Genomic DNA, 24,393 nt, shown 5'->3' on the forward strand with positions numbered 1-24,393 from the left:
TGCGGCGCGCGCCACCGAGCCTGGCGGGGCCCCTGTTCCACGACGCCCCCTTCGTGCGTACAGTCCAGGGCCTCGAGCCCCACGCCCAGTCCTAGCCCTCATCCGCGCCCAGACCTGGCGTCTTTGGGGTGCCGCCCCCCAAGCCCCTGGACCCTCTCGGGCTCCACACCTGAGCCAGGGGCGTGTCCGGGGCGTGTCGCGGTGAAAGTCACCTTCCGTGCCCCCAGCTGGGCGGGAGGGGGCGCGCGGGGCGCGGCCGGGATTGGAGCACCGCGGAGCCCCGCCCCTCCCGCCCGCCCGCCCGCCCGACTCAGACCCAACTTTCTCCCCCGCCCGCGCCCCGCCCCCGGCGCCGCGCTCCGCTCCGCTCGCTCGGCGCTCAGTCCGCGGGCCGAGCCGCCCGCTCCCGCCGCCGCCCTCAGCCCGGAGCCCCGAGTGCTGCCTGCGCCCAGCCCGGCCCACCCCAGGACCCGCCCTGCCCGACCCGCTCGGCCTCCCGGGAAGATGCGGCTGCTCCCGGAATGGCTCCTCTTGCTCTTTGGGCCGTGGCTCCTTAGGAAGGTAAGGGTGACAGAACCGGAGCCAAGGCGCGGGGTCCCGGACGCCCAGAACCCTGCGTGCCAGGGTGCTCGGTGCGTCCGCCCCGCCCCCAGCACTAAGCGTCCCAACTTTGTGCGTCGTGGGGGGACGCGGACAGACAGACTGCCCGCTTTCACACTGCCAGGTGCCCAGCGCAAGTTGGCTAAGGGTTAGAAGAAGGCGCGGGGTGGAGGCCGGGCTCCGATCCGCTTCAGGCGTGACGGGGGAGGGGACGAAGCGCGACCCGCGAGTGCGCCAGACAGGGAAGGAGTGCGAGACAGACAGACAAGCCAGAGGGTGTTAGCCTAGCCTTCTTTCCGCGCCTACTTTGCTTGCCTTCTTCTGTCTGTCCTTCCACCCCTCACCCTCTACCTTCCCATTTCTCTTCCTCCTTACTTGTCACAAAGCCAGGTAGGCTCTGAGATCCGAGCATACACGGCCCAGGCACGCGCTTACAGGACCCGCACCAGCAGGGCCAAACTTGGCCACAGTCCCCCATCACATTTCCCGCGGAGACACCATCTCCCCTGCACAACCTCACAGACACACCCCCCTTTCGCGCCGATGGGTGGGGGTTGTCTGGGAGGGGAGTCTCCCCCCCCCCCCCCGCCCTCCACCCCAGCCTTCTTCGCTGCCTCTTTTCCTGGGGTTTTTGGGTGAAGACCCAAAGGCTAGGAAGGGCCCAGACCTCCTCCTACCGGACCCGTTCCTTGAAACTGTCTGTCATCAGCTCACATGCACGGTGTGCTCATACGTGCCCTTGTGGAGTGTGTGGATTAACACCAACCCCTGTGTGCTAGCGTGTGTCCAGGGAACCCAGGCTCGGTGTTTAGCACTGGGGCCCAGAGTGAATGTTGATGCTGGTGTGCCCTGGAGACGCCAGCCGTCTTTGCCTGGATCACTGTACCTGCCTCGCAGTGCAGCCATCTATGGGCCCGGGTGTGTGACCCACAGCTTCCATTCACAGCTATGACCCAGCTCGGTTAAGGACGAGCAGGTGGCTGCTCCATAGCCTTCTCTCGTGGAACTCAGTCGCCAGCCCCTAAGAGAGTCCAGAAGAGGCAAATTATTCTCTGAAACACCTGGGCCTCCAGTGTCCTCAAAAATTACAGTAGGGTAGAGCCTGCCCACATGAACTAGGAGAGTCCTGTGACTCCCCCGAAGCCACCTGCCCAGTGACCTTGATTGGATGGAAGCTGGGGGGGTGCACTGTGTGAACATTGCTACCTCTAGTGGGAGTTTCTTTTGACCCCGAGGCCAGGTTTTACACCAGGGGGGATGTAGGAGAGGGTCAGGTTCAACACCACAATGTATGAAGGCCTGGGGTCAAAGAGGGAAGGATTCCATTGCCCTGTTCCCCACCCCACCCCCAACTTCTCCACTCCCCCCCCATCAAATTAACTCCCCCGTGGACAGATCTGGTTTAATTTCCTTCGCCCCCTGGAGGGGAATAAAACATCTGGCGGAGACTTGAGGGAGAAGAAGCATGGAGCTATGAAAGATGAGGTCTATCTGCCCGGGAGAGAGCTGCAGCTGTGGGGTGGCTGTGTGGGAATCGGCAGGGAAGGGCCTCTCTGCCATTTGGTCCAGCCTGTGGACATGTGAGAATGTGTGCAACTTTGCACAGAGAATTGGGTGAAGAGATGTGTTCTCATATGGACTTGTGAGTGGGGTGTGTACACATGTGTAGACCCCCCCCCAGGGTCTCGGATGTATTTGCACGCTGGGGCACATCTGTTGTTTCTGTGTGAGTCTGGGTTTGTGAGTGTATATCCCTGAGCTCTGCCCGTGGCTTGGAGTCCAGTCGAGTGTGAGCATGGGTTGTGAGCCCTCAGCAGAGATGTTCACATACCTGAATGTAAACATGGGCACTCGTCAGTGTGTCTGCGTTCAGGGTTATCTTGATGCCAGTGTTGGGAGTGGGCAAACGTCACATTGAAGACACTGGTGGGCACAGTTTACAAGACAGCTCCTTGGGAAATCTTGATCGTCGATACTACCAGCCCTACCTTCCCTCAGGAATTCTCCAGTTTGGTTTCTTCCTTTACTTCTAGGCCCTGAGACTCCTTTCAGGGTCTGGTACACTTGGTTTCCATTGCCCTGGGGGCTTTGGCTTCTTGGCTGGCCTGGCTGCTTCAGGATCTTCCCAATACAATCTTCAGCACTTCTCTTCCATCCATACCTCTGCCTTCCCTGCCCCTTGCCAAAGCAGCCGCCTACTGGGAGAAACAGCAGGCAATCAATAGTCACTAATCACTAATCACTAATTACTAATTAGCTGGGGGAGGGTGGGTGGGGATGCCTGTGGGACCCTTCAGCTCTATCCTGCCTCAGGGAAGGATTAGACCTCTCTCAGCCTAGGCCAGCCACAACCGTGTGCCAACCACCGCCTCCCACCTCCTTACCCTCCTCAGGCCCCCTAGCTAATCTCTGGCTGGGCCACTTAGGCACGCACAGCCTGGGCTTGGGCCCAGAGCTGCTGGCTGGGATTTGGGGGGGGGGTAATCAGGGGCCGCAGCTGGGCCAGAGACAGGGGGGGGGGGTTTACAGTGACAGTTCCCTTGGGCCAGAGCTTGCAGCCAAGCCTCACATCCTGAATGGGAGGGGCACCGTTGGGAAGGAGAATTTGCAAAGGGTCATGCTTGGGCTGGGTGAGCAGCTAGATAAGAGATCTAGGAGGAGGTAACCACGGTGAAGTAACGAAGCAGAAGGAAGGCAGGGCAGGGTCACCGGGGGCAGGGACCCACGCTTGAATAGTGGCAAGATGACCCTTGAAAGACAGCAGGTAAGGAGAGGGGGTCAGTTGTGGAATAATTGGCAAGGAGCTTGGGAACTTTGGATAGAGAGAGCTCCAATAACTCAGTTTAGGCGCGGGCAAAGGGGGCAAGATTAACAGGAGAGGGGCTCAATGGAGAGGTCTTCCAGCTTAAGCTCAAAGGGGATCCCAGGATATACAGTAGAAGGAAAAGCGAACCGGCCTTGAGCACTGGAAATTGGCGAGTCTCCCCTTCTCCCCACGCCTGCCCCTCCTCCACCGCTACCCCGCCCACTCCCCCTCCGGCTCAGGCTTCGGGAAATTACATCCCCGCTCCGCGGCTCCCCCCCCCACCCCCACCGCGCCCTGGAGCTGGCGCCTTTATAGGCACATTTATTGCAATAATAAAGTGAGGCGGGGGGCGGGGGCGGGGGGGCAGCCGTTCCCGGGGGGACCGCGCCGGCTCTAGGAAGCAGGGAAATAAAATAAAATAAAATAAAATCAAAATTCAGATAACGGTGAGCCTTGCACAGCAGGCCGCGGGCTGGCTGCGGGTGGGGCTGCAGGGGAGAGGGCGATTGGCCCAAGGACAGAGCCCCCTCACCAGCGGGCCCTCATCCCCGCTCTGTAGTGTCTGGAGAGGTCCCTTTGCCTCCACGGGCCTGGGCCCCTCCCAAACTTGATTCCCAGGCCCACCTGCCGGCCTTCTGCCGTTTTCCTCGTCTGAATACCTGTCCTCAAGCTCCCATCTCTGTCCATGCTGCCCATCTCTTTCCTCCTCCCGTTTCCCACTGCAGGGTCCCCAGTGGGTTCCCTCACCCCGTCCTAGGACTCTATCCTTCCGCAACCTTGTCTCTACCTAACAACCATCTTCCTGTTCGCCCCATCACTGCCTCCCTGTCCCATCCTCATGGCAGCCAGGGTCCACTGCCCATCTGTCATTGCTCATGCCTGTGGCCATTTTAGCACCTACCTTCCTCTATACCCTCTCTGCATTTCTGCATTCTTCTGGTCTCTACCCAAACACCTAGTCACCATCTCCAGTCTCTCCAATCTTGCCCCCATGACTACCCTTGTGGCAGCCTCATCTCTGCAGCCCACACTTCCAACAGCCCAGTACCCAATCCTAGTCCCGGTCCATCTCTGCCCTAATACCTCAGCCCGTCCTATCTGCCCCCCCCCATGCACACTGTCACTCTGCCCAGCTCCCAGGCAGACTTCACCCCTTCACCCTTCCCTGACCTGACTGCAGCAAGTTCTCTACTCACAAGGACTCAGGGTGCTATTTGCTTGCTTCCCCAACCCAGGCCTAAACTGTTCCCTTCCCAAACACAGGGTGCTGTCGCCGCCTCCCCATGAATAAACCCTAAGCCCAGTCTGACCCAAGGGGAAGAAGAGAAGCTATGGACCAGGCTGGAGGCCCAGGGGAGGTGCGCCCGCCCTGCAATGCGGCTGAGGGCCTGACAGCCTTATTATCCTCCCTCCCAGTTCCCAGCAGTCCTGTCCCCAAAGAGCCCCTGCCTCCCGCCTCGGTGGAGTTTGTTTAGCATCAGGAGGTAGCCTCAACTCCCCCTCAGGTGCGTGGGCCTGCTGCCTTGGGGCAAAGTGTTCCTGCCTGGCTGAGTTCCTCCCGAACAGGCCTGAAGGAGTCCAGCCACCACACACCTCCACCTCCCACCCCAGCTGACAGCCAGCCGGCTAGCCTCTCCCCTCTGCAAATGTCACAGAGCCCAATTAGTTTAATTAAACTAGCTTTCAAGTTAGGGGGGTTCCCTCCTTGGACAACACATCGCTCAGGCCCCTTAGTCGTTGGAGGGGGCTCGCAGGGGGCTCCCTTACCACACCTTGTCCCCCCCCCCCGAGTCCTGTGCTCCCAACCCACTGCTGGAGACTGATGTGAGGAGGAGAGGGCCACAGAAATGTCACAATGTCACGGGGTGGGGGCACTCCCCAAACTGGAAATTGGAGACAGAGATTTGAGGAAACGGTGGAGAGAGAGATGGGAAAACAGGGGACGAGGGAGAGCAGGCAGGAGAGGGAGCAAGAAGAGCCTGAGCGATCAAGGAAGCCAGAGGGAGGATTTGATTTTATTTTATTCCATGTTCCCATTTCTCGGCTCGTTTCCTCTCAGGCTCTCGCCCCTCCCGGTCCAAGCTCCCCATCCCCAAGGTCGCTTCAGCTGCCTCCCCCCACCCAGCTCTTCCCTTTTATCTTAGCAGTCTTCAGCAGTGGGGTGGGGGCTGTGGGTACCAAAGCCCAGGGATTTGCAAGGATCACAGAAGCAGACAGCAATTTGTCTGGGATCAGAGGTGGGGGGGGGAACATCCTGGCCCCTCTCTCTGCCCTGCCAAACCTCATTTCCACCCCATCCCTTCCTCTGAGGAGATTGAATCCACCAGCCCTGAGCAGTCCCAGACTGGGTGCAGGACACAGAGTGCCAGGATGTCCTAGGAAGCAATAGCTGGAGGCATCCTAGCATTGAGCCAGCTGCTTTGGGGGGGGGGGGAGAAGGCTGGGAGAGCTGGAAATAGGAGAGGTTTAGTCCACCGTGGGAGAAGTTAGGGTTAAGACCTCAACAGCACACCCTTTGCTGCCCTTGAAGCCTTACCTACTCCTACCTCCAACCCCCTTCCTGGGGTTCAGCCCATCTCCTGGGGTGTCTTCCCTGCCCTCACCACCCCAGCCTCTTCCCCTAGCCCTACTCAGGTGAACCCTCCGGGTGTCAGATGCCAGCTCAAGCTTGTCTGTCTGAGTCAATCACTCTTGCCGCCTCCGCCCCCCTCACCTGGGTTGGGAGGAGAGCTGGATGGAGGAGTAAGGGGGGCAATAAATATGTATGACGTGCGGGTGGCGGCAGCATTAATAACCCGGGATCACAAGGCTGCAGGGACAGAGACCAGCTCTGCCATTTTTGTCCCCTGTGGACACAGTGTCTACTACTCGGGTGGATGCAAACAGAGGGGTCACCCATGCTTCCGGGTCCTTTACCACTCTATTCTCAGCCTGCAAATCAGCACACCCTGGCATCCATATACCATGTGCGCATGCTTGTTGGAACACACACTCATTTCTGTGGTATGAACACAGGCCACTGTCACTGTGGAGACACCCCCTTAGAAAGACCCTGACATGAACAAGTAACGGATTCATGCAGGAAAAATGACACCTCTAGACAATCACACAGCCACTCTACACACAGGCACACAACTACCACAGCTACACACACACATCACAACCACAAATTGACACCCAGCTTCACACACACACAGAGATTGGGGCATATGCATACCCCCACACACACCCCAGGTAATTCAAGCACAAATACACAATGGATGGGCAGCCACAAGTAGATGGGAACACACACACACACACACACACACACACACACACACACACACACACACAGCCTCCTCTTGCTGATAATGCACGGGCATACAGACAGACACATACACAGAGAAAATCATCACAGCCTTCACAGACTGAAGCTACCCCAGACAGAACACGAAGACACATATACACAACCATTTCAGGATAACAACCACCCCAGGCACACACAGAACTGCCTTTCTCAAGGGACTCGCAGGCAGTCAGAGCCCTACTACGGCGAGCAGCGTGTCTAGCACCGGCTGACTGACACTCTGACACACTCTGCTCCTCTCCCTCCCTTCTCATGCCTGCCAGAGCAGCCTCTCCATATTTCTTCTCACTCTCCCATCGCTCTCTCCCAGCTCCTTCACTCCCGGCCACCCCCTCCACACACACCCCAAGATAATTGATGGCCCGGGCCTGGCCCCGTCGCTCCCGCCTCTCGATCCATCTTGTACGGGCATCAGAGCTGTCTCCTAGATCGCCCGCCACCTGAGTCAGGCCGGCACGGTGGGCTGGCAGGGTGACTCCTCCAGCTCCTCCATGCTAAGGAGTGGGGACAGGAGGAGCGCCCCTTTTATTTTCCAGCTTCAACCGGTGGTGTGAGATTCTGTCTGCACTGTTGGGTCCTTAGAGGCCCCTCCCGGAAGTAAGCAGCAGAAAAGAGCTCTTTTCCTGATGCTGGGGGTTGAGGATGCCACGGTCAGGCTCATCACTGGGAACATCACAGGGCAGACTACCCAGAAAGGGTCGCCCCTTTCCCCTCCCACACCAAAACTGGCCGTCTGAGCCCACACTGGAGCTCGGGGACAGCCGCCGTTTTCACGGGTGTAGAAGCTAGGGTTCACACCTGAAGTGACTTTGGCCAAGATCACAGAGCTCGGAAAGGGCTCCAAGGCCTAACCCAAAACACTCCCGAGCCACCGCTGTGGACTGCCCAGTTCAGAGTCTCTCTTCTTTCTTCCCCCACAGGCGGTCAGCGGCCAGATCGCGGAGTCGGGAAGGCCGCAGTATCTGGAACTGCGACCCGCCATGGCCGGAGGGGGCGCCCGCAGCGCACAGCTCCCGGCGCCCGGCTCCTCCGAGGGCCTGGGCTCTGCGCGCTCCTGGAGCTGGGCCTGGCCCTCTAACCACACCGGGGCTCTGGCTAAGCCTGGGGCTGCCGGAGGCCTGCCCGCGCCGCGCACCAAGAGGAAGCCATCCATTAAAGCGGCCCGCGCCAAGAAGATCTTCGGCTGGGGGGACTTTTACTTTCGCGTGCATACCCTCAAGTTCTCGCTGCTGGTGACCGGCAAGATCGTGGACCATGTGAACGGCACCTTCAGTGTCTACTTCCGTCACAATTCGTCCAGCTTGGGTAACCTGAGTGTCAGTATCGTGCCGCCCTCCAAGCGTGTGGAGTTCGGGGGCGTCTGGCTGCCTGGGCCTGCCCCCCATCCTCTGCAGTCTACGCTGGCTTTAGAAGGGGTGCTTCCCGGACTGGGGCCCCCTCTCGGGGTGACCGGGCAGGGGCTGGGGGGCAACCTTGGGGGAGCCCTGGCCGGCCCACTGGGAGGCGCGCTGGGAGTGCCGGGGGCCAAGGAGTCGCGCGCCTTTAATTGCCACGTGGAATACGAGAAGACAAACCGCGCTCGCAAGCACCGCCCGTGCCTGTACGACCCTTCCCAGGTGTGCTTCACCGAGCACACGCAGAGCCAGGCCGCCTGGCTCTGCGCCAAGCCCTTCAAAGTCATCTGCATCTTCGTCTCCTTCCTCAGTTTTGACTACAAACTGGTGCAGAAGGTGTGCCCAGACTATAACTTCCAGAGTGAGCACCCCTACTTTGGGTAGCTCCCCCTGTCCTGGGCCCTGAGCTTCCCGCCAGATCGCAGCCTCGCTGGGTGGGACCCTTCCCTGTACCCCACTTCCTGTGACTGCCCCCCCACTCCTCCCGCTGTGGGTGGGGTGGAGGACAGCCTTCCCCGGCCGGGACTGTCAGCCAAGCCAGCGTGGTTCTCCATTTCCTTGTGGCCCCGAGTGGCCCCGAGGCTGGGGTAGTCCCCAACGGTAAATTGGGGGAGGAAGAGCACAGCCCCAGGGTGGGCGGGCTTGGAGGCTTTCTTGGGTCCCCTAGGAATGCCTATTGGTTCCCCCTTAGCCCAGCCTGCAGCTTTTACGACGCCTGGCCTGGCCCTCTTTCTTACCCCAAGCGCTGGTCCTACCCACCCCGCAAGGCTGTAGAAGTCCCCAAGGCCCAGCCCATCTAGCCCCTTCCCTTCCGGCGTGCCCTAGGTCAGTCCCCTTTCCTGCCAGCCTTACTGAAGGAAAAGTCCTGAGCAGGGGGCTCTGCCTGCCCCCCCCCCGCTCTGCTCCCTCCCTCCCTCGCTCGCCCTGTCCCCTGTCGCCCGCCCGCCTGCAGTCCGGCTCCACCTGCCCTCTCTGGCTGCTCGTGATATTTTTTTTTTCTACGCCAAAACAGACGGGAAAGGGAACAAAATAAAGCGAAATCCAATACTCGCCTGTGTGAGACCTTTGTAGGAAAGGGGGGGGGGCAGGTGTGGGTTTTTGTCCGGTGGAGGCTGAGCCAATGCCTCCTTCCTCGGCGGCTGCTGGGGGAAACCGAGGCAAAGGCTGATAGACTCAGCACCGCGTGTCCATTTGAGACCTGATCTAGGAGTGGCCGACCAATGAGTGAAGTCAGCCCAGGTGGGGCTCATCTTCCTAAGGAGAGCCGGTGGCAGTGGAGGCAGATAGAGTGGGGATTAAACCTAAACTGGGACTTCCGGCAGTGTGTTTGGGAGACAGGCCTAGGGGGAAGGAGGGTTAAGACCTTGAAAGGGACGAGAAGTAGGGACAGTGTAGGCCGAGGGCTGAAACCCGGTAAGCTCCACGAGGCTGGAGGGAAGCGGCAGGTTGGGAGCGAGGGGGAACCGTGTTTGCGGCATCTGGAGTCATCGATCTTCCTTTTCCTTCCTAATTTCGTGGGCGCTGAGTTTGCAGACGGATGAGGGAGGGAGAGCTTTGGGATGAGGTGATGGAGGGCCGGGCAGAGTCGCTGCTGGTAGCCGCTAGCAAGCAGCCCCCTTCAGCCAGCTGCCCACCCTCCCCACCTCCGCCGGCTGCTCCCTCCTGCAGCCTTGGCTGCTAATTTTATCCGCCCCCAACCCTGGCCCGGGCGTTAATTGGCTGCAGCTTCATTAGCAGCTCTCAGCTTAGCAGCCCCCCTCCCCTTGGGACCCCCTGACTGGGGCTTGGGTGGGGGTGCAGGCAAGCTGAGGCAGAGTGTCTCTTCCTCTTCAGCCAGACATCACTGGAGTCCCTGGTAAAGGTGCCCACAGAGAAGAGAGCAGTAGCCTTCACAGGATGGCCCACAGCTCAGTCGGATACTGAGTATAGAGGCGGATCTGACCCGGACAGGCCAGAGTGAAAAGAGCGTGGGCAGAAAGTAAACATCTACAGCTGGGGATGTAGCTCTTACCCAGCGTGCACAAGGCCCTGGGTTCAATACACAAGTAAAGGAAGGAAGGGTAAAGAGCCGCCTGGAGTGAGAGGAGAGGCAAATGGGAGTGGTTTCCCTATTGTGGGCCAGCTGCTGGGACTGAAGCTGTGGACAGCCAGCAGCCAGCTCTAGAAGACAGCGCCCTCCCTGAGACCCAGGTGGGAACGCCTCGGGTGGGGTGGCGATGACCGGAACCCCACAATAAAACAGCATGTGTGCATCAGACCCTAGATTCTGTCTGCAGCTCAGAGGAAAGCAAAACAAACGAGCCCACAGTGGCGCCCGCGAGCGTGCGTGTCCTTCCTCGGATGATCCTCTTTCTGTCTGTCACTCACCAACATTCCTCCTCCAAGGCTCTGTCCTCCCACTCTGTACATGTGAGAACAGAATGAGGTGTTGGATGTTGTCACTGTTTACCTCTTCCCATCAGTCAGTGAGCCCTGTCTCTCCAGGGCTAAGCCATGCCTGGGTGGCTCAGTGTCTATAAAATGGCTGTGCAGGTCCGTGAGGCTTACTGGGACCCCCAAGAGCGGTTTGGTCGTGTGTCTTCCATGGCTGTCTTTGAGAGCTTTGGACTAGAGGTTTCATGAAGCTGTCCCCAGCTCAGCTCACATAGACTCTTCCCCTGGAGAGGTCAGTGAGTCATTGTCCGCCACCCCCACACTCAACAATCACTTAGGTCAATTTCAAGAACTTGGTGATTGCTGGGATATCATGCAAATAAGTAATGACAAGAGGAGAAATGGCTTTCTCTGCTGGCAGTTGATGGGTGGATGGCCGTGAAGGAAGTAGGTTTGTGAGGTAGGAGGACAACCCACAGGGGAGCTTGTGCACATGCAAAATTCCACTTCATCCCCACCATAAACTGTTTTATTATGTTGGGGGGCCAGTGTGATAGGCTCACATGTGGCCCACTGGCCTCTGGCTTCATGTGTAGCTAACTGAGGCTAGTCCTGAACTTCTAGTCATCCTGCCTCCACTTTCCCTCAGTGCTGGAATGACAGGCATGGGCCATCACGACTGTTGTCTTATCAGGGTTTTACAAGTGAAGAAACCAAGGACCAGTGATGCTATTTTGCTGTAATCCTAAAGCAGGGATTAGGGTCTTCTACTGTTTAAAATTATACTGGTTTCTACTGTGTCAAAGGTCTTTACCCTCTATGTGTGTCTCTGAATCTCCCAGAGGGACGTTATAGTGCTGGCTACTTGGTAGGCTCAAACCACCAACCAATCAACCAATCAACCAACCAACCAACCAAACAAACAAACCAAAAAGCGCTTGTCTGAACAACTGGTAGGAAAAACGACGACAACAACAACAACCCTGAGCCTGAAGACCCTTTCAGGCAACCCCGAGGTACAGACGAGACGTAAGGATGAAGAAAAACTACAATTCCCAGAAGGCCATTTTCTAGAGACCGAAGATGCGCGTGCGCAGGAAACTCCCTTTTAGCTCCGGCTTCGCGGGGGCATTTTTCTCGCGCATGCGCCTTAAGACCAGCCGGCTTCCGACCCCCCCGCCCGTTACTACTCCGGACCAGAGTTGGTGGCTGGTCCTGCTGTGACCTCTGGTAGCGATGGTGCCCTTCTCTTTGCTTTGGACCACTCGGGTAAGAACGGGTATGGATGCTGGGTGGCCAGGGGGAAGGCCCACCCCGTTTTAGTCCCCTTTCACCAAGTGGGGTCCCCGGCTCCTTCACCGCACGTGCTCCGGGGCCTCGCGGAGCGGATGCTTAAGCAGGAAACCCCTGACCCTCGTGGGCGCACGTGCCGTGCCTGGGCCCCCGCCCCCGGTCCTGGCGATCGGACGTCCCAGGGTCTGTGATCGCCCGGTTCCCACGCGTCAGGCGGGGTCCGCAGACCCCGAGTTAGCACTGTCCTAGCGAGCAAGCGGGGTTCCCGGCTCCGATGCGCTAGTTTAATTTTTCCCGCCGGCCCTGAGCTGTGGAGATGATGCAACCGGGCCTCCGTGCTCTCAGGAGGCAGGGGTCCCGCTGCAGCGTGGGCGGAGGAAGTAGGGAGGCGCTGTGTGTGTATGATAAAATTAAGACTTTGGCTTTCCTCTGAGCAAACACCTCCCCCCTACCCCCGCTCCCGCCAGTACACACCTCTTTCCAAGAACTGCTTAAAAGTCTATTCTCCTACTGTGGTTGCTTTGGAAACTACCCTACAGCCTGTGGCGTTAAGCTCTGTTAACTTGCTGCCTTCTCTCACTGGGGTAGTCTCTTATGGAGGCCCTGCAGGAGTCCCCACTCCCTTTACGCTCATGAACATTTTGCCAGCGTGTATGTATACGCATCACATGCATGGCCAGGTACCCACAGAGTTCAGAAGAGGCACCATCTCCCCCCCCCCCCGCCCCCCACTGGAGTTACAGATGGTTGTGAGCTGCCATGTGGGTGCTGGGAGCTAAACCTCTGTCCTTTGCCTTGTTGTATACAAGCAACAAGTGGCCTTAACCACTGAGCCATCTCTCCAGACTCAGAAAGGCAGGCCCCTCTGGGGAGCCCCAATTTGGGGAACATGGGCTTCTGGAGGGCAAGCTTTGCTCTATGGACGAGATTTGGAGGGGGGTTGAGTAGAGCTGGTCAGAACTGCCCTTTGGATACTGATCTGAACCTTGACTCTAGAACTTGCTTTTCAAGGTGAAGGTGGGGGTGGCGAGGACTGAGCTGGCCTGCTGGACCAGGGTGCCTGCTTAGCCAGAGGGCTGTCTGTACCCGTGGTGGAGGGTAATTGGGAGAGGTCTGGACAATTTTTAATCAACCCTGGCTCTTCTCTCCTAAGCCTCTGCAGAGATGTGGTCAGCTGGTCTGGACGGCTGCTCGGGCTCAGCACAGCAAGGTGGCCCAGACACAGGCTGGAGAAGCAGCTGGAGGCTGGACAGGCCAGGAGACTTTGGCAGATAGTGACCCTGAGATGTGGGAGCTACTGCAGAGAGAAAAGGACAGGCAGTGTCGTGGCCTGGAGCTCATCGCTTCAGAGGTAGGGAATGAGGATGTGGGCCAAGAAGCAAACTACCAGGAAATACAGGAAATAGCATACCATCTTACTGCCGTTTCCCCTGGGCCTTCGCCCTCTCTGTACTGTCCCCTGAAGCGTTAAGCTAGGCCAATCTGGAGTGTGGGGCTGGGGCATTAGGGAGCTAGCTCCTAGAGTCCCTACAGCTTGTCTTCCTTTCTTCCCACTCTTGTCAGAAGACTCAGGAAGCATAGGTTGAGTGGATGGGTGGCCCCAGGAAGGCCACCCGTCATGGCAGCACCTGAGTCTTTGAGAATGCTCTTTCTGGTCCTGCCTCTCGCCTGGCAAGGACCCCAGAGTGTTTTTATGGATCCTGTCTCCACTCCCTCCCTCCAGCCTGTGGGCTCCGGCAGGGCGTGGGGCTGTGGGAGTCCAGGGCAAGGGCTCATCCCCTTCTGACACTGCCCCCCACCACCCCAGAACTTCTGCAGCCGAGCTGCGCTGGAGGCCCTGGGGTCCTGTCTGAACAACAAGTACTCGGAAGGTTACCCTGGCAAGAGGTGAGGGCTAGACCAAAGGGTGGAGGGCAGCATCTCTCCCTAGTGGCGGAACCCTCTTGAACCCCGTTAGTGCTTGTGGAGCAGTGGCCTTCCCAGCCAGTGGCTTTCTCTGTACCCTCATGCACCCTCTCCACGGTAGGTATTATGGAGGAGCAGAAGTTGTGGATGAAATCGAGTTGCTCTGCCAGCGCCGGGCCTTGGAAGCCTTTGACCTGGACCCTGCACAGTGGGGAGTCAACGTACAGCCGTACTCGGGGTCCCCAGCCAACCTGGCTGCGTACACAGCTGTTCTTCAGCCCCATGATCGAATCATGGGGTTGGACCTGCCCGATGGGGGCCAGTGAGTATGAAGAAATGATGGGTCTGGCAGGCAGTAATGATGTGGGGCAAGAATTATTGAGTTAATACCTATCGGATTCTGGTCCTGTGAGCATGGGCCACACTTGTCCCGTTACAACAGAGGAGGCAAGACCCTACCGCCCGGCATGGGGGGACAGGGTGCAGTGTTGTAGGGCTGGAAGGGGCTGCTTAAGTCGGGTCTCTTCGCTTGAAGATTTCTGTTCTTTCTAGCCTCACTCATGGCTACATGTCTGACGTCAAGCGGATCTCCGCCACATCCATCTTCTTTGAATCTATGCCCTATAAGCTCAATGTAAGTGTTCTACGGCCTGGGCCCTTGGCGCTGACGGTTTGCTCTTGGCCAGTGGGAGGACCTAGAGGTCTGGGCAGCCTTCAGCATGAGCCCTACCTGCTGCCGCCTCAAGGCTTTAGCTGCTTGCCTTATTTACCCAGCCCCAAACCGGCCTCATTGACTACGACCAGCTGGCGCTGACTGCTCGGCTTTTCCGACCTCGGCTCATCATAGCCGGTACTAGTGCCTACGCCCGCCTCATTGACTATGCCCGCATGAGAGAGGTTGGTGAGGGGCTGGAGGTCAAGCACACTCCCACCACCATGGGTCGGGGGTGGGGGACTGGGAAGGACAGCTGCCCTGCATGTGCAGGGGTCTTCCTGGGGCTGAGGCATGTCTCTACCTGCCCAGGTGTGCGATGACGTCAAGGCACACCTACTGGCTGACATGGCCCATATCAGTGGCCTCGTGGCTGCCAAGGTGATCCCCTCGCCTTTCAAGTATGCGGACATTGTCACCACCACCACTCACAAGACTCTTCGAGGGGCCAGGTCAGAATTCCCTGGGGTTAAGACCTCGCTAGGGGACTTGGATGGAATGACCCCTTTAGTGGCTTGGATCCAGCTCAGCAAGCGTAGTTTAGGGGACTTGGAGCCTCTGAGTGTCTAAACTGGCCGCCTCCTCTCTCCCATCAATTGTCCTGTATCGGCTTAGATCCCAAACCACTCGTCTTCCACGCAGGTCAGGACTCATCTTTTATCGGAAGGGTGTGCGGACCGTAGACCCCAAGACTGGCCAAGAGACCCCTTACACTTACGAGGACCGAATCAACTTTGCTGTGTTCCCATCCTTACAGGGGGGCCCCCACAACCACGCCATTGCTGCAGTAGCTGTGGCTCTCAAGCAGGTTGGGGAGCCTTCCCTTGTGTTGGGGAGCCTTCCCTTGTGTTGGTGAAGGGAAGTGGGTAACGTGGGAGTCGGCGAGACTTGCTAAGTATAAGCAGTAGACCGGACCCCTACTCAGCCCTGGGGTGACAGGGGCTACTGTCTTCTCTGTAGGCCTGCACCCCCATGTTCCGGGAGTATGCCCTACAGGTGCTGAGAAATGCTCAGGCCATGGCTGACGCCCTGCTGAAGCGAGGCTACTCACTGGTGTCTGGTAAGCCCGTGGGTGGGTGAAGGCCTGTGTGGCCTCAAGCAGAGGCCCCGGGCTCCCCAACTCCCCAGTCACTGTCCCCTCAGGAGGCACGGACACCCACCTCGTGCTGGTGGACCTGCGACCCAAGGGCCTGGATGGAGCCCGAGCGGAGCGAGTGTTGGAGCTTGTGTCCATCACGGCCAACAAGAACACCTGCCCCGGAGACCGCAGTGCCGTCACTCCTGGAGGCCTGAGGCTTGGTGGGCCCCGGGGTCTGCGGAGGGAAGGGTTTCCACACTGGGCAGGCCTCCTGATGCTCATTGGGCTGAGTGTCTGTGCCTTCCAGGTGCCCCGGCACTCACTTCTCGGCAGTTCCGAGAGGATGACTTCCGCAGGGTCGTTGATTTTATCGATGAAGGAGTCAACATTGGCTTGGAGGTGAAGCGCAAGACTGGTGAGTAGCCACGAAGGTCCCCAGCCAGGCCGTGTCCCCTACTGTCTGTCCACCCTCTCTGACCCAGCTCACCGCCCTGCCTAGAGCTCTGGCCGCCTTTTCACACTTGCTTCTGTTTTCAGCCAAGCTCCAGGATTTCAAATCCTTCCTGCTCAAAGATGCAGAAACAAGTCAGCGTTTGGCCGACCTCAGGCAACAGGTGGAACAGTTTGCCAGGGCCTTCCCGATGCCCGGGTTTGATGAACACTGAGGGCCCAGGAACCAAGGCCCACACACTGGAAGTTAACCCTTTTTTTTTCTGCCTACCTGGACCATAAAAAAAGACATCACTGATCTTTCTAGGTTTCGGTGGAGGAAGGGAGGCCTTCTGTTTAGGGCAAGAGCCAGACATAAGCTCCTTTCTGGAATTTGTAGCTGAGATTCTTCTGTTTTGTAATCATTTCTAGAAGCCCCCTCCCCCCTGACACACACCCAGCTTGTTTTCGAGACACGGTCTCACTTAGCTGAGGCTCCTCCATTTTTCAAATAAATGCTGGGTTGTAGGTATGCACCATCACACCTAACTTCACCCTCTGCCATAGCTCAGTGTTACAGGCTCCTGCTCTTTCTTGGGGAGTTGCGTGCTGAGAGGAAGGGGTGGGTAGGCGCCCTCCTTCCTGTTTTTATCTAATAAAATGCTAACCTGCCCAGAGTTCCTATTACTGTGGGGGGGTCCCCTGGGCCAGCATGTATTTCTTCTTCCCTCTTGCCACCACGAGGACCCCCGGGGCTGTAGCCGCCTCTCTCTGTCTCTGATCAGAGCCGACACCAGACGTGATTAGCAGGCGCAGCAAATTCAATTTGTTAAATGAAATTGTATTTTGCCCACGGCTGCTTCTGTTTGGTCCCCAGGGACTGAGGAGCTAGGGAAGGGTGGAGTGGGAAAAGCATGGGAAGCCCAGGTACAAGGTGGTGGTAGGCACAGGCTTGGGCAGTAGAGGGACACCCCTTATGGAGGCTCCCCAATCAGAGGCAGGCTTGGGTGACAGGACGAGCCCAGTCGAGCCTGGGCAACCGTTCCCCCCCAGAACTTGCTCAAAACCTGCACTAACGTGGAGCCTGCCACGTCGCTTGGCACAAGGGCCCCTGCTTGCTGTTGGCACACGTCTGACACGCTCAACACGTAGCCTGTGCCACACCCAGTTAGGCGTGGGGAGGGGGGCAGGAGGAGAGAGGAGCTGGCTTGGGCCTTTTGGGTCAATCGCAGCTTCTGCCTGAAGTCTTGGATCCCTCCCCCACCGTGGGACTCAAGCCGAGGGTCAGAGGCTCTTCCTCTCCTGGGAGCAAGAGAGGAGGGTTGGAGGTGGGGCATTCGCGTGGGAACCCAGCCCCTGTGAGCAAAGGCTGGGCAGGGTTGCTAGACTGAGGCCCTAGGGTCTGGGGCAGGCAGTGAAGAAAGCCTGCCATGCACGGACCTCTCCATTCTGCCTTAGAAGTCTGGCCGATCCTTCTTCAGCTTTTTGTAGTCAGTGGAGACAGCAAGGAACTAGGGAGAGGGAAGGAGAATTAGAGTCTCTTGTCCCCCTTTTACGTGTGGGGTACAGGTCTGGGGCCTAGGAAGGAGGCTGGGGGGGGGAACTGCAGGCCCACCTTGTACTGGTCATTGGGACTCACACGGTTCCAGGGTTCTGGGTTGTTCTTTCTGTCCCAGCTGTAAAGAGGACAGGAAAGTCAGGGACCTGGACAGTAGTATTAAACAAACCCTCACCATCACCACCCCTGGCTTCCTGCCCTGGGGAGGGAGCATCCTTCCTACAGAGTGATGGAGGGGGGGAGGGGGGACACATTAGCAGGTGCCGAATGGCAGAACGAGTCTAGCCCATAGATCTCCCAGGTTTCCTGCCTCCTCTCGGTTAACCGCTCAGAGCAGAGGCCTGGGAACCAGGAGAAACCCTGAAGAGCAGGCAGGATTTAGCGCTGTGCCTCAAACTCCAGGGTCAGGGTGGGTAGGTGTTCTGGCCACTGGCTTCTCAAGGAACAGCTTGTTGGTCCCGGCAGGATACGAACAACTCCCAGTGCCACCAAAGACCCTCAGTAGCCCCACACTGCCAGACCTCCAGCACCTCTGGGCAGGCGTAGATGTACCTAAAAGCTAAACATGGCCATAGAGCTGTGTCGCCATGGCAACCCAGTGGCGAGCGGTCTGGGATTCCAGATGCCCCACGTGGCTAGCCACTGACAAGTGAGCCTCCAGGTGGTCCGGATTGGGGGGTCAGGCACCCCAGCCCTCCCAAATGCTGGGTGGTAGAGTGGAGATGAGGACATAGTCCAAGCACCGAACCCCCGCCTTCTTGGGTCACCCAGGACCATTATTCCTAAGCAGTCCCCTTTGGCTCCGCCCAGGACCCCTGCTTGCCTACTAACCCCCCCCCCCATAGTTACCAGACATCCGGGCTACGAAGTGCGAGTCGCAGCAAGTAGAGTCCAGCGCTACCCATGCCCAAGCAGATGAAGCCAATCATTGGGATGAGCTGCGGGGAGAACCAGGTGCTCTGAGGGCCTGAACTCTGCCCTGCATCTTCACCCAAGGTCCTGGTGCCACCCCACAGTCACATTTTCACCACACTCTGCCTTGGCCTGCGGTGATCCCGCCAAGGTAGATTCCAGGGACAAGGTCTATATTGCAGAGAAGGAATGTGGGGGACCCCCGGGAAGATCTGGGAGCATTAAGGAAACGAGGCAGGAGGCAGAGTTTGGGAGGGTCTTGAGAGGGAAGTTAGAGCCTGGGGACTGAACTCACCCCAGGGTGTCTTTTTATCTGCCGGTAGAAGCGGGCCCCTGCGCTGGTTCCTGCCATCTTTCTCCAGTGTCTGGGCTCCTCCGATGGAGCTGGTCTATTCCTCCCCCTGGGGTCCCGCCCCCCATCGGGGAGGGGTCAGCCTAGCCCAGCCAGCCCCACCCAGCTTGTTTCCTCCCAGCAATCCCAGGTCCAAAGAAGGCTGGAGATAGCTGGGACGTCTTGAAGTTTCTCCTTCCCGACTCTCTCCTACTGATGGGGGAACCCGGCCCACGAGACGCCATTATACTTGGGGCTTTGGCTATCTGAAGGAGGAGCGGCTCTGGCATCCAGAGATTGAAGGGAGGTCCATATGTGGGACTGGCAAGCAGACCCCTAAGGAAATGAGGGTGTGGAGTGTCCACTGGAGGGACCAAGGGACAGTGACAGCATCTTTCGCTACACTCCTGGGACCTCCCGGGGGCTAGCAGGCCTGGAGAACAAAGTTATACCTCAGCATGATGCTGAGGAGGAGGGGGCAACTGAGCATTGGTAATGTTGCCAGCCCCTCTTGTTCTGAGCAGTCTTTGGGGCGGAGGATGTAGGCTACGAATCTCTGCACTGCTCCAGACGTAACCCAATGGCTGGGGCAGTTCAGGGACTTGAGACACTGAAGGTAGAGCTCCGTCCCAGGAGGCCACTACTCATCTCTGGTTTGGGGATTAGAGCTCTGGTTGAAGGAAGCAGACTTCAACAGGAAAGATAACAGCCAACTCAGGTATCTGCTCTGTGGCCAGGGCAGGAAGTCTCCCCCACCCCCATCTTTGGAGGACGGATTTTGGGGACACAGGAGATGAGCCTCAGCTCCTTCTCACTCCCATGCTAATTCCCTCACCCCCCTCCCGCTTAGCTTCCACTGCTTGATCCTTCGAAGCTCGCCCACCTCTCCCCTAAAGAACTTGTCCTATGGTGGGCACCCGCTGGGATGAGCTGTGTACCCGCCGCGGCCTCCCTGCGACCCTTCCTGAGGGGCCCCTCCCGTCCTTACACACCGATACCTCGCCCGCCCCTGGAGCTGACAAGCTCTGCTGTAATTAGGCTGCGGGGTCCGGGCTCTCCGCCTCCCTCCGGCGGATAATGAGAAAAAGTGTCAGAGACATGGCGAGAACAAAGAGACAGAGACTCGCTGGGATGGGGGTGGGGTGGGGTGGGGGTGGGGGACTGATGGGACGTCAGAGCCTGTGGCGGAGCAGGGCCCAGCAGCACCTCTAGGGCTGGGCCAGGGAAGATGTGGCCTGTCACCAGTGCCCCTCCCCCCAGCCCGGACCGCTGGGGGGTTGGAGTGCACGGGTGCTAAGCGCCAGTCTTGAAGCTGTAACTCCAGCAGCTGCCCAGCTGGGCTGCACATCTGGTACTCCGTGAGCCTCGCTTGCCTGCTTGCCTAGTCCTGGTGACCTAGGCTGGGGAGACCCAGAGCCTGGCCTGGAACCTCCACTGCTCGCCCTTCCTTGGGTCACTTCTGTTCTTGCCTTTCTGCTCTCGACGCCTCGTCTGCTCCACCTGGGCCTGTCTCTGAGACCGCCTCCCCTCCTGTGTCCCCATATCTGGATCGTGATCCTTGGGGTTTCAGGTCTGTCCCCATCTCCTCCCCTGCACTGTCTCCCTACAGTAACTCAGGCCGCGCTTGCCCAGCAGGTGAGGGACAGCAGGAGTCGTTAGCCGAGGATTAGGCACAGCCCGTGGTCCCAAGGGGACCAGACTCTTCAACTCTAAACCGCTCCAGGATACTAATCCGTGTGGCTGGCGGCGCAGCAAGTCAAATGCAGCTGGGCTCTCCAGAGCGAGCAGATTGAGGGGGTCCGTGGGTGCGGGCGCCCTCTGGAGGCCGAGACACTCCCACTCGGGGAAGAGGTCTCGGGCTCCCCCTGTCGGGCAGCGCCTGCTGTGCATTCCCAGGGTTTGCTCGTTAAGTCTGCGCCTGCAGTGTGCATACACGGGTCTGTGCCCGGGGCTTGCTCTTTGGTGCAACCAAGGTAGTGGGACCTCTCTGCCTCTGCTCTTGTGGCGTAGTCAGAGGACACAGATGGGACGAGGACTCTTATCTCGCCAGGTGTTGACAGCATCCAGGTTCAGGCTGGATTCTCTCTCCAGGCTGGCCTCACACACCTGGGGCCTCATCTCTGACTTGGCCTTCCCTAAGCCCCAGGCCGACCTTCTTCCTGCTCGTTTCCTTCACGCGGTCTCTAGCTCTATGTCTTTGGGTATGTCTGCCTCTCCTTGTCACTCTGCTCTTGACCTAGTTTTGTCCTTCCGTGTCTGTTTCTCTGTGTCTCCTTCCCGTTACACCTTGCTGTGGTCTCTCTCTCTCTCCTTCTCCCTCTCCATCCATTCTTTAGCTCTTTTCTAGTCTGTGGTTTAAAACCCATCCCTGGGGAGTTGCAGCAACCCAACGGAACAGCTCGCGGACACCTTGGGGACACTGCTCAGGGTCCCCTCCCCATCACTTCCATGTTCCTGTCACCTCGCAGCGGCCTCTGTCTTCCCGCTGCAGCTGAGGTACTGGAGAGGGCGCCCGAGAGGGAAGCCACAATGACCTGCTTATGCTCAGGAGCCCCGGGGGCCCTTGACCCCCGCTGCCACTATTAAGGGCGCTGGGTCCCGAGGCTCTGAGATGATCATGATTGCAGCAGCCAGACAGAAGTGGAGCCAGGAGCCTGGCGGCGAGCAGGCTAGCAAGACAGAGACAAAGACGCCTGCGCCATCTGTTTATGCAAAGCGCTCACCGCTAGGGACCCTGGTGTCCCGGTGCCTTGCCCAGACCCGGGCACGGGGTCATGAACCTACGTCTGCCCAGGGCTCCCTCTCTGCCTATGCATCCCCTCCTCCCTGACAGCCAGAGGGGCCACGGGGAGAGCAGAACAGGGAGGGGGCGGGGTGTTGATGTGATTGGAGAGGACGCGGCTGTTTCTTCAATAATGGATGGAGATGATGCGGACGGCGAGCCGGCCGGGAAAGGAGAGAGGAATAGAAATGGGGAGAGAAAGAAGCCAGCGGGGGCGGGAGACTCAATCAGAGCCTCGTGCACGGGGACGCGCACACGCGGGCGCGGGCGTCACACTGTCATTCGGGTACATGCTGCCGCGCAGCTCACACCCAGGCACACGCCCACGCACTGTCACTGAGACACACACCTGCAAGCAGACGCCAGAGCAGTGTTCGCGCGCGCACAAACACACACACACACACACACACACACACACACACACACAGGGCAGTGGCTCTTGAATTTCACACATAACAATCCAATCCTGGAGGCACAGGCGCCTGCACACCGGGGCACATCCAGATTTAAAGAGCGCACAGACGCGTCAACACGTCAAAGCATTTGAAAGAACGCTCAGCACACCTAGCCACCCTGGGACTTATAGACAGAAACCGCAGAAATGGGGGGAGACAAACCGGGCTGCATAGACACACACAGGAACACACACATCTGGGGCTCGGATATAGGCATACATTGCCCCCCCAGACACGCATACACCATGCACCAGGAGCACAGAGGAAGGGACCCTCCCACAAGCATTCGAGGGGCTGCACCCGGGCAAAGGCAGGGGCTGCCATTTGTGCCCTGCGGGGTTGCCTGTGTGACAGAGGTGGCTGGGACGGGCCTTGTTAGCCCCCATTAGCCCAGCGAGGTGATGAGGAAGTGCCTGGGGTGCCTGGGGCTGTGGACGCACAGGCCTAGCGCCCCCCACTCCCGCCTTGCTTGGCCCACAAGCTCCCTTCTCAGCCCTCAGGTACAGACCTCTGGCTGTCCCTGCCCTAGCCATTCCCGCTGGCCCTGCCAGCCCCAACTTAAAAACAGGTGAGAGGGAGAGCCACGGTTGGTGGGACACAGCCCAGGGGATCCCCAGGGACCCCAGCGGAGGTTAGGAGAGTGTTGGAGACAGGGTCGGTCCTACCTCACCTGCAGGGTGCTTCCCGGCCTCTCTCATTAAATATCAGTGATTAGAACCTGGAGAGGGGTGGGTGCACCTCGTAGCTTGGACCCTACAATACCCTGGCCCTTCCTCTGCTCCATTTTCAATTCAGTCTGCTCCTTGGCCTAGACTTATGACCTTTGCTGTGTGTGGCAGCGCCATCCATCACCCAGGCAGCTGGCTTGTGGGAGTGGGGGGGCAAACAGTGTCCCTGTCATACCTCCTGCCCTCTCCTGGGATTGGCCAGGGCTCAACCCAGCGCCTGAATACTGAGGGGAAGGGTATGATCACCGGGTTCAATCAAGACACTATTCTTCACCCCTGGGGCCCGCGCCCCTCCTCCCAGCCGGGCGCAGCCTGTCTCCCGGCTCCTCCCGCCCCCCTTCTCTCGGGCCCTTTGCTTAATTTCCTATTAACTGCTGATAAATCCAATTAAACCGCCGCTCTAATTAGGGACAGCTGCCGGCTCGGTAAGGCGAGGGAGGAGGGGGCGCCCTGCGAGTATAGGGAGAGAACAGCCGCTCTCCCTGCACCCCTACATCAACACTGCCGCCCAATGAGCCAGTAAATTGGTTTTGCTTCAGCATTTTTGGGGGGCTCTTGACAGTCCCGGGGAGGGGCTCAGTTTTCGAGTCCCTCAGACCGCTTGATGGATACGGACATCCTTGTCTGTCCGAGTGCTCCTCTAAGGCCCTGGCCTTCACACTGCCCGGCTCTCGGAAGTGACAGCCAAGGGCAAAGGGGACGAGAAACTGAGCCCTGTTTCACGACGAGTGAGTTTTGTGTGCTTCCCTACCCCAGGCTCACCCCATCTTTCTGTAGGGAAGGGGAGGGGTGCCCGTCCCGGGGCCCTCCTCTTCCCAGCCCAGCTGAGCCTCTGCCCTCCCCCCTCCTCCAGCAGCAGATGGTGCCCGGGCTCCCGCTGCCAACCTTGCTAGGCGGTGCCAACCTCAGTCCTGGCAGACAACCCATAGACTACAAGAGGAGCTTCTGGATGGCCAGGCCGACCCTCCCCCACCCGCTAGCAAACCCAAGACCCTCCGCCTGCCCGACTCCAGCGACCACCCCAAGCTGCTTCTCCACGGTGGGCTCCTAGGTCCCCAAACTCCTGTCTCCTTCTGCTCCCTTCTGCACACCTTCCCGCTCCTCGCCACCTGCCGCCCTGACCAGGGCCGGCACATTTGCATATTTGCATATGCAAATAATAACATTTGCATATGGCGCGCCGCAGGGGGGGTCTCCGCTAGAACCGCTTAGCTGTCTGCCAGGCGCCCTCTCACTCCGTACCTGTCGGGAGAGGGCTGGAGGGCTGGGGCAGGGGCCGCGCGGGAGGGGCGAGGCCCCCCGGCCTCGCTAGCTCCGTTCCCGGAGGACTGGAGGAAGTGTTGCCATGGAGACGGCACGCACCCCACCCCCTCCCAGGCCTAGGGTCTCAGGCTTGGTGTCTCCGGTTCTCTCCCCTTAGCCACCCCCCGCCCCTCCCCATCCCTCTCTCCAACTGTGATCTTGCATCGCCCCCTGGCGGCCACGCTGGGCTCTGAGCCAGGTTCTGAACCGCACAGACCAGACGGAGGTACCTAGCCCTGCGCGCTATTCCCCCAGCCACATGGCGCTGGGGTGGCGTTCCAGTCCCGTTCTTCCCCCACCCTCCAGCATAAGCCTGGGCGAGCGTGTGCAAGTCTGCCCACTCCCACCAACGTGGTTTTCCACATCCTGAAGGCATGAGGTCGGGCAGC

At 58.9% G+C, this 24,393-nt stretch overlaps 3 protein-coding genes across 3 annotated transcripts; 2 read left to right on the forward strand and 1 right to left on the reverse strand.

Annotated features, from left to right (window-relative positions):
* Nucleotides 1-354: 354 nt before the first annotated feature.
* On the forward strand, nt 355-8,548 carry Nxph4 (neurexophilin 4). Its single transcript, XM_051176101.1, has 2 exons — nt 355-561; nt 7,673-8,548. Exons 1-2 carry the CDS (start codon nt 505-507, stop codon nt 8,528-8,530), a joined length of 915 nt encoding a protein of 304 aa, XP_051032058.1. The 5' UTR covers nt 355-504; the 3' UTR covers nt 8,531-8,548.
* A 3,101-nt stretch (nt 8,549-11,649) lies between these two features.
* On the forward strand, nt 11,650-16,789 carry Shmt2 (serine hydroxymethyltransferase 2). Its single transcript, XM_051176102.1, has 12 exons — nt 11,650-11,788; nt 12,966-13,163; nt 13,620-13,699; nt 13,839-14,039; nt 14,270-14,351; nt 14,492-14,614; nt 14,742-14,881; nt 15,072-15,237; nt 15,390-15,489; nt 15,573-15,728; nt 15,815-15,922; nt 16,045-16,789. Exons 1-12 carry the CDS (start codon nt 11,756-11,758, stop codon nt 16,170-16,172), a joined length of 1,515 nt encoding a protein of 504 aa, XP_051032059.1. The 5' UTR covers nt 11,650-11,755; the 3' UTR covers nt 16,173-16,789.
* Nucleotides 16,757-18,841, reverse strand: Ndufa4l2 (NDUFA4 mitochondrial complex associated like 2). Its single transcript, XM_051176103.1, has 4 exons — nt 18,702-18,841; nt 18,344-18,432; nt 17,552-17,612; nt 16,757-17,447 (listed from the first exon to the last, which is right to left on the reverse strand). Exons 1-4 carry the CDS (start codon nt 18,756-18,758, stop codon nt 17,391-17,393), a joined length of 264 nt encoding a protein of 87 aa, XP_051032060.1. The 5' UTR covers nt 18,759-18,841; the 3' UTR covers nt 16,757-17,390.
* Nucleotides 18,842-24,393: the final 5,552 nt, after the last annotated feature.

The sequence above is a fragment of the Phodopus roborovskii genome, unplaced genomic scaffold (genome assembly GCF_943737965.1).
Source record: "Phodopus roborovskii unplaced genomic scaffold, PHOROB, whole genome shotgun sequence".
NCBI lineage: Eukaryota > Metazoa > Chordata > Mammalia > Rodentia > Cricetidae > Phodopus > Phodopus roborovskii.

Bases quoted from the DNA above. Each gene is read 5' to 3' on its own strand.
- Nxph4 (XM_051176101.1), top strand. From the start codon at position 505: ATGCGGCTGCTCCCGGAATGGCTCCTCTTGCTCTTTGGGCCGTGGCTC. The intron at 562-7,672 runs GTAAGGGTGACA...CTTCCCCCACAG, and splicing joins GGCCGTGGCTCCTTAGGAAG to GCGGTCAGCGGCCAGATCGC.
- Shmt2 (XM_051176102.1), top strand. From the start codon at position 11,756: ATGGTGCCCTTCTCTTTGCTTTGGACCACTCGG. The intron at 13,164-13,619 runs GTAGGGAATGAG...CCACCACCCCAG, and splicing joins TGGAGCTCATCGCTTCAGAG to AACTTCTGCAGCCGAGCTGC. The intron at 14,352-14,491 runs GTAAGTGTTCTA...TTATTTACCCAG, and splicing joins CTATGCCCTATAAGCTCAAT to CCCCAAACCGGCCTCATTGA.
- Ndufa4l2 (XM_051176103.1), bottom strand. From the start codon at position 18,758: ATGGCAGGAACCAGCGCAGGGGCCCGCTTCTACCGGCAGATAAAAAGA. The intron at 18,433-18,701 runs GTGAGTTCAGTC...TTCTCCCCGCAG, and splicing joins AGATAAAAAGACACCCTGGG to CTCATCCCAATGATTGGCTT. The intron at 17,613-18,343 runs GTAACTATGGGG...TCCTCTTTACAG, and splicing joins CTTCGTAGCCCGGATGTCTG to CTGGGACAGAAAGAACAACC.